At 36.8% G+C, this 15,995-nt stretch overlaps 1 protein-coding gene across 10 annotated transcripts in view; it reads left to right on the top strand.

Annotated features, from left to right (window-relative positions):
- SCMH1 (Scm polycomb group protein homolog 1) overlaps window positions 1-15,995 on the top strand; it is a 144,655-nt gene that overhangs the window by 54,765 nt on the left and 73,895 nt on the right. For 8 of the 10 annotated variants that reach the window (XM_031962318.1, XM_031962320.1, XM_031962317.1 and 5 more), the window contains 3 exons: window positions 6,934-7,004; window positions 8,231-8,465; window positions 14,871-14,959. In XM_031962318.1, the coding sequence (XP_031818178.1) occupies window positions 6,934-7,004; window positions 8,231-8,465; window positions 14,871-14,959 (395 nt within the window). Of the gene's footprint in view, window positions 1-512; window positions 626-6,933; window positions 7,005-8,230; window positions 8,466-14,870; window positions 14,960-15,995 lie in introns of all 10 variants that reach the window. The other 2 variants (XM_031962324.1, XM_023500243.2) reach the window with 1 other exon arrangement.

The raw sequence follows: 15,995 nt of genomic DNA, 5'->3' as shown, positions 1-15,995 counted from the left end.
GAGGTTTTTCATGATAAACTTAAATCTGCCTCAGAGTTTTCACCTATTGCTTCTAGTTCTACTTCCTGAATCAAGCATAACAAGCAGTCTTTTACTTTCATGGAAAACCCACTAAATTATTATTATTACCTTTTACATTATTAGAAGACAATAATCATGTAATCTCTTTTCTCAAAACAAGTCTGCTCCATCTCCAATTAGTGCTGACATGTGTCTACATTTACATTGAACATGGTACAAAATAGTATTCACTTGTTTATAACAGTAATACTAGTAGCTAGGATTTGTTTAGCTCTTTAAAATTTGCAAGGGTTTTACAAATAGCACCTGTTTATTTTTAGCAGAAAAAGGAATTTACATATAAAACACATATAGTTGTGGAAAGGATTGTAGATCACATCAGAACTATTGGAAAATTATTGATAGAATCATTGGAGAATATGGCTAGAAAACATTTTGTGCTAGTAAGACCACTGTCAGATGAGCTTCTCCATGTTGCACTCTTCCCATAGCCCTACTGGAACAGCTACTCTTTTCACTTGCTGTAAGGATGTGCCTTAGATGACCCTACTCTCACAGGCTGCTTTTTGTTGTTGAGGACGTGCAGAAGAACGTCAGAGAGAAGGTAGGGTCATGAAGTTTAATTTTGAGTCTGGGGCAGTGCAGGGTCCACATTTCCTTTGTATTAACACAGCTGAATGTATCTGCTTTATTTTCTACACTGATTAAAAATGGCTCATAACAGAGGAAACCGAGTTAAAACTCTAAATATAAATCATCAAAATTTCTTTATAATTAATTATAACCAATTTTCCACATTTCGTTCATACACACACACACACATTAATTCAATCTTGTGTCTTTGAGCTGAAGGATCTGTACTTTCATTGGTGTAGGAAACTCATGGTGAAGAACTTTTCTAATCCATCCCTGCAATATCCACTCTTAAGGAGTTGGATGGAATACAGAAGTATTCAATGGCATTCTCAAGATCCCATAGCCAGTCTGTGTGAGAGGTAGGATTCGAACTTGTGCAGACCACCTATCTCTCCATTCTTCGATTACCTTAGGGTTGTGGTTGAAACATTAGGAATCAGAAAAAAGAAAATATAGCATAGTGGAAAACTAACAGTGTCCAGAAAGCTTGAAATTTAGTCCTGTTTCTGGCACTAACTGGCTGTGTGAGACCTTGGGCAAGTCCTTTAGCCTCTTTTCCCCTCAATTACCCCATTCATTAATTCATTAATTGAGTTCAGACTCAAGGACCCCTAAGATCCCTAAAATAGCCTGCAGCTCTTCTATTCTGGGTTCTGTAGAGAGACAGTTAGCATCAGAGCTGGGATCTGAACCCAGGTTCCTGACTGCAAGTCTAGCTCAGCTTTTTACTTTGTCACATTCAAATTATAGGCTCAGATCGGAGATTGACTTTGGAGATTAATGCACAAACCTATTCCTGACAAGTGGTCACCAGACTCCCATTTGAAGATCTTCATTAATGGGGAACTTAGTACCTAAGAAAACAATTCCTATCCATTGGACTAGTTTTTCTTGATATAAACTGAATCCTCTCTCCCTAAGAGTGAGACACCTGTAATGCAGTGGGAAGAGTGCTAAGAGCCTAGAGCCAAGAAATGCAGGTTGCCATCTTGGCTCTGAAATTTAATAGGTTTCTGCCACAGGCAGGTCATTCAGCTGCCCTAAGCTTCCTTCCATGGGAATTACCCTGCTATATCATAGTACCACTATGGTACCATAGTACCATAGTACCATGTCAGGTACTACATCGAAGTTTGGAAGAATAGATTTCCAGTCCCATATTTGCTGTCTCTGTGACCATGGACAAGTCACTTAATCATCCTGAACCTTAGTTTGTGGACTCATGGAGTTCATGGAATTGCAAATTTAAGGGACAGTTATCGAGGCAAAATTCATCATTTCTTCCCCTAAAACCTGCTTTTGACTTTTCTATTTATAGTAACACCAGCTCACTAACTACCCAGACTTGAAACTAGAGCCATCTGATCCCTACCTGTCCCAACCTATAATGGCTAAATCCAACTGATTCTGTGCCTGTATAGCTTTCATTTCCTTGTTCTTTTTGGTCTCCACTTCTGTTGTTGGCAAAGGCTTACTCTTGCCTTGTTTAACTGATTAATAGGAGCTTTTTGGTCATCTAGTCTAACCCTCTCATTTTTTGGAGAGGAAGTTGAGGTTCAGATAGGTAAAATGACTTGCCTAAAGTTGTATGGGTAATTAGAGCAGAACTGGATGCTAAACACAGGCCTTCCATCAGGAGTCACCTAACTGTTCTTTGTGCCTCCCTTGCAAGTCCATCCACTGCTAGGTTAATCTTCCTCATATATAGCTCTAGTGAACATAGTATAAACATTATTTTCCTGCTCAGAAAGCCTTTAGTGCCTTCCAACTTACATCAGACTCCTGTACTGTTCAAAATTCTTCACAACCCTGTTTCTTTTAACTCTGTAAGTCTTTTATATTTTCTAAAATATAGCCAAACAGAATCATACCTCATTCCCAGAATGTATCTCATGTATTTTACCCTTGCCCTCACAAACCTTCTCCTCCTCTTCCTCTTGAAGTACTACTTATTTCTAAGACTCATTTCAAAAATTCTTCCATGAAGCCCTCCTTGAGCATCTTCTTTCCCTTCGACAAATGTTTTTCCTTCCTATGAATTCTTTGTCATTCTTTTATGCACTTGTCTTTCATTTTGTATTATAGTTTTTATATTTTTTTAAATGACCTACATGCTATTCTTCAAATATACCATTCCTTATCCCATCTCTGCTTCTTTATACAGGCCATTCTCTATGCCTGAGACACATTCTTTCTTTACCTTCATCTCTTTTAACATTTGATTTCCTTCAAGATTCAATTCAAGAACTATGTCCTACAAGAAGCCTTTCCTGACAATTTCTCCCACCACCCCAACTGCCAGTGCCCTCTCATAAAACTATCTTGTTTTTATCCTATAGATAGTCTGTATATACTTATGTGTATATGTTGTTTTGTTTGTATTCCTGGCACTTAGTACAATATCTGGCACATAGTGGGCACTTAAATACTTATTAATTCATTGCAGGATGATATTTAAATCATCACAGCTTGAATTCTCCAAACTTTTGGAGGGGTTGGGAATAGTCCTATATAATAGAATATTTTTCCAACATATCCCGAATTGGGGAAAAAAATGAGCTTTTGCTTATTTAGTGTTGATATAAAATAGGTAGACATGTATGGCTATTTCAACTTTTCCTTTGCATTGATATCATCATTATTCACTATTTCAATGAAATACCATGTTTTATAGGCATCAAGTGGTATTTGATTTTTATTAGTGAATTAATTCTAGTTATTAAAAAATGAGATTTTTGTTAAACCACTAAGTTTTCTATCACTTGAAGTGTTCAGACAGAAATTGAATGGCTTTTTGTTAGAAGTACTCTAGAGGGACTGATCACCTGTTAGAGAATATTAGGGAAAATTCTTATAAGGCAGGTGTAGATTGAACTAGATGAACTTTTTTAGCTTCCTTTTAGCTAAGATTCCATTCTTCCTTTGATTGAGAGCATTGAAGAAGATGATCTTTTTTCCCCTCAATAATATTTTATTTTTCCAATTACATGGAAAGAAGTTTTCAACTTCTTTTATTTTATTTTTTTTATATTTATTTTGAACATATTTCCATATTTGTCATGTTGTGAAAGAAAAAGCAGAACAAAAGGGAAAAAACACAAGAAAGAAAAACTAAAAAAAAAAAAAAAAAAGTGAAAATAGTATGCTTCTTTTCACATTCATTCACCATAGATGTCCTTCTGGATACAGATGCATTTTCTATCCCATATCTATTGGAATTGTCTTAGATTACCATATTGGTGAGTAGAGCTAAGTCTATCATAGTTGATCATCATATAATTTTTCTGTTACTTTGTACAATATTCTCCTGGTTCAGCATCATGAACAAAATGATTTTTATTTTTTTAATTTATTTTTTATGGAGCTTGGAGCCCACTATCTTTATTTGTTCGTTCATTCATTCATTCTTTTGTTTTTTGTGAGGCAATTTGGAACTATGCCCAAAGGGTTATCACACTGTGCATACCCTTGATCCAGCAGTGTCTCTACAGATATGTATCCCCAAGAGATCAAAAAAGAAGAAAAAGGAGCCAGGGAAAGCCTCAAAAGACTTACAAGAACTAATGCTGACTTGCCTACAGTCATACTGCTAGTTAATGTTAAGTGTCTGAAGTTGAATTTGACTTCAGGTCCGCCTGACTTGAGGGCCAGTGCTTTATCTACTGAGCCATCTAGCTGCTCCCAAAGTGATTTTTAAAGCATCTTCTGAATTCAAATTTTTAATACCATGAGATTTATATATCAGTACTTTAGATCTGTGCATTTAGGTTTTTGTTAAAGTTCTTACTTCATCCAAAACTAATTCTATTTTGTGGCTCCACTTTTTAGACTTTGGATTAATGCTTATTTGTATAGCTGTTTTTCATTACATTTGATAAACATTCTTTATGTTTGAGATTTCACTGTATATACTGAAGAAGATACTTACATGCCTTGCTCACATGGATAAAGGATAAAGGATGATTTCATCCTTTTTTTACAAATAAGAATTCTTACTTATTCAGAGCACTTTCACATACATTATTTAGACGAGCTCTTTGAGGGCAGGACTCATGTCTTCTACATCTTTTCCCAAATAGAGTACTAGAAAAATGTAGTGCCTAGTGTCATGTTAACACTTACTAGGTGCTTGAAAAATTCTTGTTAAGAAAATGAATTTTATCTCATTTAGGTATTTTTGCTAATATGATAGGGGATCAAATCTTGGATAATAAAAGTGTTACAAATTAATCTAGTCTTAGCTCTGAGTTGTATTACCACTTCAGCAGCTATATGCAACTCTCTATTTACATGTCTGAGCCTCAATTTCCTATTTGGAATTATTTGGAAATTATAATGTTTGTTCTATCTTTGGATTTGGGATTTATTCTTAGATTAAGTAAAAATAAAAATGAGTTTATGATGTAGCTTTTCTAACCTACACAGTAGCTGGGATGGTCTTGAAAAGGGAGAAGCATTTTTTTTCCTCTCAGCTGGTAATAGAGAATCCTAAGGAGTTTGAAGGACTGGGGTTTCTGGACCATCTTTATCATCACATGGTAATTGATTAAAGTCATCGAGGTGTGGACTAGCAAACTGTAACTGATTCTAATTATTGTGGCACCCCTGCTGCTTTTATAATTACTTGAAAACCAGAGTCTCTTGGGTGCTGTTCATCAGGACACAAGCTAATGCAAGCAATTACTTGAATCTGAACAAACTAGCTTTCCAGAATCAGGGTCTGGTCAGTTCACAGACACATTCTCCACCAAATCCCTCATTTGTAAGGATTAGCCTCTTTTGGGGAAAATTGCATTTTCTTTTATTGTTTTCTCCTGCCTTTCAGTGATAGCAGATAGTGATAAAATGTATTCAGCTCTTACCCATGGGCCCCCTCAGCTAGGAGCTGCCTCTGTCTTAAATCCGATCAGCTTTTTAAATCCCTGTCTTGAGGACCCATCCACCTCACTTACCCTGCGGGCTGTCTAGTAGAGATGATTAATTGGTGACCAGTTCATGAAATGATTTAGGACTTACTGTGTGATTCTTGTCCAGATCCATTTGGCTTGGTGTTTTAAAGGCAAAGCTATAAAGTCAATAGAGTATAAAGTCTTGACATCATCTTTGGAATGATTTAGATTGCATCATTCAGTGACTCATTTTTATTCCTAGCATCGAGTGCTTTTGCTTGGCCCAAAGAGGGCCTGTGCTGATCAGCAGCTACAAAAGAAATTTCAGGAGATGTTGCTGTACCGCAGTGTTGGGTTAGTTTGTGAGGGACATACCATGTACCTACTTCTGCCTCCTCTGGAAACTTCCTCATTCATCCTGGGGTCATTTCTTGTTGGATATTTGGAAATGACTTGACCTTGGAAGTAAAGAATCATTGAGTTCTTCTATTCTCATGAGAAAGAAATTTGTTTTTATCTGATTTTATCTCTACTACTGTTGTCCATGGACTCCAGTGTCATTGCTAACATTTCAGGTTATATCTAGGACTAATCATAAACTTGGGGCCATGACTAACTAACTTCAGCAAAGCCAAAGACATCCAGACCATATATTTTTCAGTACATGTCATTTTAGTCATCCAAGTACTAGAGACTTCTAATAGGAAAAGAAAAAGAGCAGTTCAGAGAGGTTAAAACCAAAGGGAGCGTCATGTTTGTTCTACTTTCTCTAGACTTTCCAGGCTACCACTCTCCATCCCTTCAGTCCTTCCATCCTCTGCCTTTGTAAAAAGCTTTTGGAAAAGACAAGTCCATACTTGTCATTGTGCCATCTCACTGTCACATTTCCCATTTAAGTTGGCAGTAACGTTGCTTTTAGTGCAGGAATTATCGACTACTTAGACTATGGTCAGAGTGTTTATAAGTAGTTGAGTCAGTTAGAATGGACCTAACTCTTCTCTTTTGTCCTATGATGGTTGAAAACCTTGTCTGAACAATAGCAATCTGGTCCTTACATTTGGAGACATTTTTATATTGGAGACATTTTTGGAAACAACCAAGAAAGCCAATGCCTTAGAATGGCATTCTCTGGTTACTGAGGGTATCAACCCTTTGGGTACAAAAGTTTCATTTCCTAATTCCTTGGCTAACAAGGAGAATATGGTTCCTGTGATTGAAAATGAAAGCAGCCTCTGTGCAGAAGGTTGAATATTGAGTCTAAATCACTTCCAGCTCTAAAACATTTGACTAATGTGAGTATGCAAGAGCATACAAGACACTGTGTAAGAACTTGAGGATTGCTGTTTTAGAGAGTTAAGTATACTAGAAATGTCTATTTCCTCTGCAGGTCATTTCACTTGGGACAAATACCTAAAAGAAACATGTTCCATCCCAGCGCCTGCCCATTGCTTCAAGCAGGTAATTGATTGCATAGTATAATCATTGGGTAGGGGAAAGGATTTCACTTGTGATCCTTGGGTAAATAGAGGATAGGATCCTGCCACCTTAGACTTCTCAAAAGACCACCAGAAAACAATGATCTTGGTAGGAAAATACATTAAGAGGGACAGTGATAGTCACCTGAATCACAGCAAAGACATTCCCCACAGCCATTCAAACATTAGTCCTGTCCCAAGGGACAGCCTCACTATCCTCTGTAGGCCCTTAGAGATAGTTCGGCAGAGACATCAATTCTGTCTTTTCCCTTTAATTGGGATAAACGGGACCACATTCTATAATCTTAAACGTGGCTAGCAAAGGGAAAAAAATATTACTTTCCTTTTATATATCATCCACTTCCCTCTCAGTCTTAAATTAAAAAATTGACACCCAAGGGTATACAGGCCATGGAATCATTCTCAGGTCTTTGAAGAAGGCATTGGAGTCATTGATACTTCACCTGCCACAGAGTATCCTCAGTGCTCCATCAAGTTAAGCAGATGATGTTGACCCTGTCCTAGGAGGCGTTAAGAGTTGGGAGAATGGGTGATGGTGGATTGATGCTTGGTAGAGGAGCAAAATCCTTTTCCTCTGTGTAGAGCTTGTCTCTTCTCTCCCATTGCTATCATTAAGTTTTGATATAAATTAATTTTATTGAGGCCAGAATTTTATATTAAAAAAAAAAAAAAAAACCAAAGAATAGACCAGTATTTAAGTTTATTTCAGATAGAAAAAACTAAAAGCCTCTGAAAATTAATCTGTAATTGGAGAGGTAGCAGACTGAATCTCCAAAGGAGATTAGCAGTGTTGTTGCTGATTAATGTGCTAGTTTCAGAAAGTATTGAAAGAATGTGTGGGGTAAATTGTGTAGGTATAATAGATACATTTGGATTTGTTAAGCCAGATGAGAATCTGTCAGTTCACCATGAACTTTGTTTCCTAATGAAAAGTAGAATTTGAGGCCTTGAGGGACAGAATATCTTCCCTTATGTCATCTATCATTATCCCATTTCCAAGAAATTCTGCTTTAAAAATTACATAAAATATAGTAGGAGCTCAGAGCCACTTCTCCTCAGTACTGCATGTGATCAACTCGGGTCTCAGACTAGGCAATTGTAGGATTTCACATTTTTAAGCATTTCATGAGGTGAATGAATACTTTACCAATGACATTCTATATTATCTTCTTGATTTGTTCTTCTCAGTCCTACACTCCCCCAAGCAACGAGTTTAAGATAAGCATGAAGTTGGAAGCTCAGGACCCAAGGAACACCACTTCCACCTGCATTGCAACAGTGGTTGGACTGACTGGTGCTCGACTCCGACTACGCCTGGATGGCAGTGACAATAAGAATGACTTCTGGAGGCTAGTTGACTCGGCTGAAATCCAGCCCATTGGTAACTGTGAGAAAAATGGAGGAATGCTTCAGCCTCCTCTAGGTGAGTGTCCAGTTATCCCAGCCTCTCCTAGACAGATTATCTGGCTACTTAAATTAGTGAAGGTATTAGAATAGCAAGTTCAGTGTCCTGTTGGATTTTTCCTTTGAATGTAATTGAAGATCAAACAAGTGCACACTTTTTATTTGAGGCTTGGGTAAAAGGCCTTCTCTTCTCTTGAGCTACCCCAAGAAAAGGGAAGTGATCTTCCTAATGAACTTCATAATCTGTATCTCCCTAGCAACCTGTAGGATGTGCATGGGACCAAAGGCTTTCTCTTTCTAAGGAAAGCCTCTTCCTTTTCAGCCTGGAGGCTGAAAGGATGTAACTCCTCGTTGATGTGTTTATATCTCTGAACTGCTGACTTTTTCTATATTCTCTTCTATGTATTGTTTTGGTCTGTTTCTTAAATTGATGAATTCCTTCTAGTAGAGGAAAAGTTTCTAGAGAGGTCCTTCCTTAATAAATCATCCACAGCCCTGAGTGAAAAATTGCCAGCTCAGGAGGGGCTTATAACAAAGTAGGCATTCAATAAATTAATTTGAAGCCTTTTATGACATTCCTATCACTTATCTTTGGAGACCTGAAAGCCCCTAAAAACTCTTCAATAAGAAAGGGAGGCCAGATATGGTGGCACAGGTCTGTGATCCTTGCTGTTGGGATGGCTAAGACTGGTATAGCTCAGGAGTGATTAAAGCACCAAGTCTGGCATAAATATGGTGAACCTGCAAAAGAAAAGCCACCAGACTAACTGAGGAGAGGTGAACAGGCCTGGGTTGAACTAAGTTCAAAGCTCCCAGACTGATCAGTAGTGGGATCAGGTCTATGAGGAGCTGTTGTACCTCCAACATGGAAAAGATAGAGAGACCCAGTCCCTCCCCCAATAGAGGGGGGAACACTGGATAGACCTGTGATATTTGAGCAGGACCAACTGCTTTGGATAGTCTGCATTTTCTCCTTCTTTTAGTTCTCAGCCTTGGCTTTGTGGGCATCCAAAATTCTTCCACAAAATCTAATAAACAAGTTAATCTTAACTCACTTTATTTTTTGAAAAATATTTTATTGATCTTATTTTTATATGCTTTTAATTTCTGAAATATCCTCTCCTCTCCTGCCCTGTGAACACCTCTTATAATAAAGAATAAAAAAGAAAGGAAGGAAGGAAGGAAATAAGTATCTACTTGTGCCAGTCACTGAGCTAAAACACTTTGCAAATATTATCGTATTTGATCCTTAAAATAACTGGGTTTTTGAAGGCGATTGCCTACCAAATATAGGGGAAAAAATCAATTCTGGGAAGTAGGGACTATTATTATTCTCATTTTAAAGAAACAGACAAAAGTTAAGTTACTTGTCTAATATCACACAGCTAGTTAAGTATCTAAGATCAAATCTGAACTTGGTCTCTTTGATTCTAGGACCAGTTCTCTAACCATAGTTATATCTAGATGTCTCTGAAAGAGAGAAAATTAATTAGTTTAACAAAACCAAGCAGCATATCAACCTGGCCTACAGTATGTACAATACTCTATACCCATAATTTCCCACTTAAACAAATAAAAGAGGGAGGTAATTTTTTTTCAATTCTTAGGGTTCGTACTTGGTCATATGTATTTATACATTTAGATTCTTTTTTGTTCTTTCTAATTATATAGTTATACTCACATATATACATATATATATATATTATTTTCCCTGTATACTTATATAACAGCTTGTATCTGTTTATATGACTGCTTATGCTTCTATGATTTCTTTATAGTTACCATTTTTATGATATAGTAATATATTCCATTATATCTACATCTTGATTAGTGTGAACAACAAAGCCTATGAAAGTAATCCCATTTGGAACTCAAATTGCATGCTTCTATTGGACTGAAACTAATTACTATATTTTACATATAATTGCAATATCAAATATTGTGAATTTGAATAATGCAACCAACTCACAGTGTAATTTATACTAACCATACCTCCTTTGGTCGTTTGGACACTACTGGGTCTGTAATCCTAAGAGATAATAAAAGAAAGAAAAGGATCCACTTGTGCAAAAATGTTTGTAGCAGCTCTTTTTGTGGTGGCAAGAAATTGGAAATTGGGGATGGATGCCCATCAACTGAGGAACGACTGAATAAGTTGTGATATATCAATGTAATGAAATATTATTGTTCTGTAAGAAGTGATGAGCAGGCTAATTTCAGAAAAGCCTGAAAAGACATACATGAACTGATGCTGAGTGAACTGAGCAGAACTAAGAGAACATTATACACAGGAACAACAAGATTATGATGATTTCCACCACCCCCCACACACACACACCCCAGGAGGGTTACAAAATGAAGCAGTGATAGTATAATCACCTTTCCAAAGACATTTGATTGAGAATTACTATAGGAATGGCCATGGAAAAAACATGGCAATTCCTTTCTGCAAATGCTATTCTAATACCTACCACTTGAGGGCACCAAGGATAGTAAAATGACAGCCCTATCCTAGGGCTGAGGTTACTGAGGACACTAGCTCACCAGTACTATTTCATGGCAATAGATTACAGAGTACCTGGAAGTTCTTTTTTTTTTTTTTTTTATGACTGAAAAACAAATGTCTTATTTAATCATAGTTATTTGCGCATTGTTTGTGAGTCCCTTAAAAACAGGGATCACCTTTTGCTTTTCTTTATATTCTCAGATCTCAGCATAGAGCCTGATACATCATAGACATTTAATAAATGTTAATTAACCAACTCATTTATTTTTAAGCTTAAATTCTTTACTAATTGTTCCTTGATTCTAATCTTTCTAAACTTCTGTAGAACCTTGGTCCATCATCAATCCTCTCTTCTCTTGAATATATATATATATATATATATATATATATATATATATATATTTAGTTCTTAAAGGGTAGAAAGAAATCCGATGGAGCCCTCCCACCTTTCTTCTCTAAGCCATTGACAGGGCATTGAGTTTGGAGGAAAGACTAGGACTTATACATATAGGCCAAGTATTATTTAATCAGCCTTTTAAAAAATGGTCCTCTTTTCACTAGAGGTTCTTGTCTAATGAGCAGAGAGAGATGATTGCTCTGACTTGATTCAACTTCTCATGCCAATATATGGCTCCTGTGCTCTTTAAGAAACAAGATCAAGGTAGAGATGGAAACTGCTAATTGGATCAAACACACCATATAGTCTGGTACTTTGTCTTCATATTGCTTACTATTAGTTTTGAAGTTAGGTTAAAACTTTCATGGTCCAGGATAGAGGTTTTTAACCTTTTTGGTGTCATGGACCCCTTCAGAGTAGCTAGTACAGCGAATAGAGTGCTAGAATTGGAATCAGGAAGATCTTTGTTCGTATTTTGTATGAAATAAATACATAGGGTTACAAAAGCAAGCAATTATATTGATATATATTAAAATATTTTTTAAAACAAGTTTATGTACTAGAAATTAAGAACCTCTTACATAGATCCTGAGTGTCTGAACTCAGCTGTACTACTGGACTATAAGGATTGTCATACCAGGTCAGGCATCTTGTTTCTATAGTCCAGAACACTCTAACCAACAGTGGACTCAAGAGATGTTCCATGGAAGGGTCTAGTTGTCATTCTTGAAAATTAGATATATTTCCTAATCTTATGGATCTTCATGAAATAGTTTAACTCTTTCTGAATGAACTTATTCTCTATTCTTACTAACTTCGGGGGCAATAAGTTCTATAGATGTTATTATCCACTGTCAAATAAGATATATTTTTATTTGTCCTGAGTTTACCTTGTTTATGTTTCAAAGGAGGTTCCATTACCTTAGTATATTGGGATTTGAACCTTATTCTTCTCATTCTTGATTTTATATACCATTCTTGATTTTATAGAATCAGATAACATTCCTCCTCAACATTTGCTTTGAAGAATAAAGAATCCTTATCCTTTTCTTAGCTTTTTCTCTTTCCTAGTTCTCTGTGGGGTACTTGCTAGGATGTTGTTTGTGGCTAGTATTGACTGCAACCTCTTTCTGTTCTTAAATATTCATCTATCTGCTTCTTGAAAATAGACATAGATAAAAATCCTCTCCCCCTCATCCTACATGCACATACTTTTTAATACTTAATTCAAACAAACCATGTGTACCATATGAAATTTCCCTTCATAGATAAAACTTAAGGAGAAGCCATTTAAACTTATCTCCAAGTTATTATAATGTTCATGAAGATCCTGGTGGCAGAAAAACACTAACAATACCTTGTAATTCTGTTTTGAAACAGGCTACTATCTGATCATCCCTGACTCCTATCCCAACAATTCTTCCTTCCAGTAATGTCCTTTGGAAATGTGGAAATAGGGCAGGGATACAGTGTCACTTCAGAAGGGCTTTGAGTGCCCTTGTCTTCTTTACCCAGAAGCAATAAGGCCACAAAGCCTATATCTTCACATTAGATTTTCATATATAAGAGAGGCCTAAATTCCAAGAGTATTCTTTATGATCATAAATAAGAAGAGTGATAGAAGTGTCTATATCATTGCTACTATCATTGTTTTTTTAAAAAAATCACTTTGAGAAATTGGCTAAGCACAGAAAGCCTTGGCCCAAACTCAATAGGATAAGCGATAGAAGGGGATAATTGTCACTTTGGTCATTGTTATAGACACATTGCTATAAAGGGTGGCAAAAATTGAAAGAAGGAAGCTTTAAAGATTGGGCTTATTATTCCCAGTTTAGGGAAAACTGGCAGTAACAGCCAAAAATATTCCTTTTAGGATTCCTTCTCTGACTTGAAAAGAAAATGGCTTGGGATTACTTACTTTTGTTCCTGAATTTTTAGAAATTGGACTTCCTAAAATCTAGATTATGACATTTGGGAGTGCCCAGTGTTTCCTTGCTGGCTTATCATGGACTCTTAAAAATAACAGTCACTTTCATCCAAGGCTTCTGCCACTTCTGTTTTATCAGCCAATTCTCCTTGTTGTCAGGATGCCCAAGGTAACAGTTTTCTCTTCCCTTCCTACTGAGGAAATTCAATGCTCTTTGATTCTCAGTTGCCTGACCAAATATTGGTATCTTTCTTGAACTAGAACTAAGCATATTTGAGACTTTGTGGGCCCATGTGATCACTATTTAATAGCTGTACACTCACCATGGGAGAGAAAAATGCAGAAAAAACCTGCACTCTTATTCTCTTTGTTCAAAGACAATAGTTGAAGTCTAAGGGCACCAGTCCCAGAGTAAAAGAGCTAGAGGGTTTGGGCTGGACTGAGTTCTAAGGTGAACCAAGATAAATTAGTGAAAGAGTAGGAAAGGAATTATGAAAAAGCAGGCCTGATTCCATGTGCACTTGAATGTAAGTTAATGACTAACATCAGAGGCTTTTAACTTTTTCTTATCACTATAACTTTCCCATGTTTGTTATTTTTATACCCATCTCTATAATTACTTGCAGTAGAAAACCAGAAATGGGACGGTTTACTTAGGCTTGGGATGGGATAGGGAGAAGTTGGGAGCTTTTTTCCATTCTGCAATAGATGTAGGATAAAGAAAGCCCAGGTGAATGAATCTTGTACAGAGGAGAAGGAGCCCATTTCTCAATCCCTCATGGAGAGAAAAAATAGGAAATCTCTTTAGAGCTCAAAAAGCATGACTTGGGGCTTAAGGAAAGCAGAAAGTTATACCTTTCCCTCCTTAAACCCCGCCTTTGAATTTCATGTATTTGGTGTGTGTCTGTCTGTCTGTCTTTGCATCTGTGTGTGTGTACATAATTTCAATTCACAGTGCCTGTTCTTAAAGTTATTCCCTTTCTGAAGTTCTATTTGTACACTTATCTATAGTCCTCAGCAGCTTTGGTTTAATTAATCTACTAAAGTTGATAAGGATAAAAAGATCTGGGGAGCTCTTGGGAAGTACTAGGAATAAAGAAGGGAGGAGAGCCTCAATCAAGTTCTGCCACCCTAGAACCATAGGCAGATCACATTTCTGGTACTCATTTTCCTCACTGGTGAAAGGAGATTGAATATGTTGATCCAAGGCCTCCTTCAACTTTTTTATTTTTATTTGATTCTGAGTTCCCTGAACAAACACTGAATACCAGAAAGGTCTTTATAGAGCTAGACATTTGTCATTTGTACTAACATAAATCAAAAAGAAATTTCACAACCATTGCACATCAGCCTAAATGATCGGAATGTCATTTTTCTTAGAGTAATGTCCAGTTTGACACTACTTGCTATCCCTATACAACCTTTCTTTGGAATTTTATGAGAAAAAGAATCTAAGATATGAATAGGAATGATAGGACAATGGCTTGGAAATATCATGATACCTGTCATGATTCTTGAGTCTCACAGAAAAAAAGATATGATAACATCACATTGTTTGACATGCTTCTTATCCATTTCTGTTCTGTTGCTTCAGGATTTCGACTGAATGCCTCCTCTTGGCCTATGTTTCTCTTGAAGACGCTAAATGGAGCAGAGATGGCTCCTGTCCGGATTTTCCATAAGGTATGGTGATCTTCAGAGAACCCAGCCTTTGGCTTTCCTTGGGTGGATGCTTGCAGTGCCCTCAGATTGTCAAGATCTGATACATGTATCCTATACAAATGTACATACTACCTCATGATACTTTTTGGGCTAGTGACAATTTTTTTCAAAGTGGTGACACTAGACTTCTAATGGGGAGACCACTGGGCTAGTTAGGATTTCCAGACTTAATTTAATTCAACAAATATTGACTTATTATGTATAAGAGCTTCCATAAAGCACCATGGTACCCAAGAAAGAGTGAGTTGAGTACAGAGAAAAGGTTCAAGCACAAAGCATCTTAAGGAGCTGAGAGAGAATTAAAGTACAGAGGTAGTTTTTGAGTTAGGCCTTAAAACCAGGTAGAGATTGAAGAACCCCCACCCAGTGAATGGGGGGGTGGGAGCAAGGAAGAGAGAAAAGAAACAAAGGCTAAGAAAGTAGAGAAGGCAATTCCAGAACAGGAAGTACAGGATAGTCCAATTTGGCTAAAATGTAATGTGCATGGAGGGCAGTGCTGTGAAACAAAGCTGGACAAGGAGGTTAGAACCATATTGTTCTTCAAATGCTTCAGCCAAAGGAGTTCATTCTTTTTTTGGAAAGCAGAAATGAATCACTAAAGCTGTTTCTTTAGAAGAGTGATCATGGTAGTATGTGAAGAAAGACGATTCAGCCACTCTGCCATCAACTTGGGCTTTGTCCTTGAGAAAATCACTTTATTTCACTGTTTCAATTTACTCAATTATAAAATGAAAATAATAATCCTGTGCCCTATTTACCTCACAGTATGTTGGGGCAACCAAATAGAACACTAGCTTCAAAAACAGTTTGGAAACTTAAGAGACATACTCATGCAAGATGTTATTGTTATTATAGACCTTGTGAAGAATCTCTGTGCTACTTCACTGATGGGCAAACAGGGGAACCTGAGTTACTCTTTACATGGGATGAGTCAGGCTGCTAATGTTGCCATTTTAGATTTAAGGAATGTTGTAAATCTCACACAATGATTGCTTGT

Source organism: Sarcophilus harrisii, chromosome 3, assembly GCF_902635505.1.
Source record: "Sarcophilus harrisii chromosome 3, mSarHar1.11, whole genome shotgun sequence".
Taxonomy (NCBI): domain Eukaryota; kingdom Metazoa; phylum Chordata; class Mammalia; order Dasyuromorphia; family Dasyuridae; genus Sarcophilus; species Sarcophilus harrisii.
This window is presented reverse-complemented; position numbering and strand designations above follow the sequence as displayed.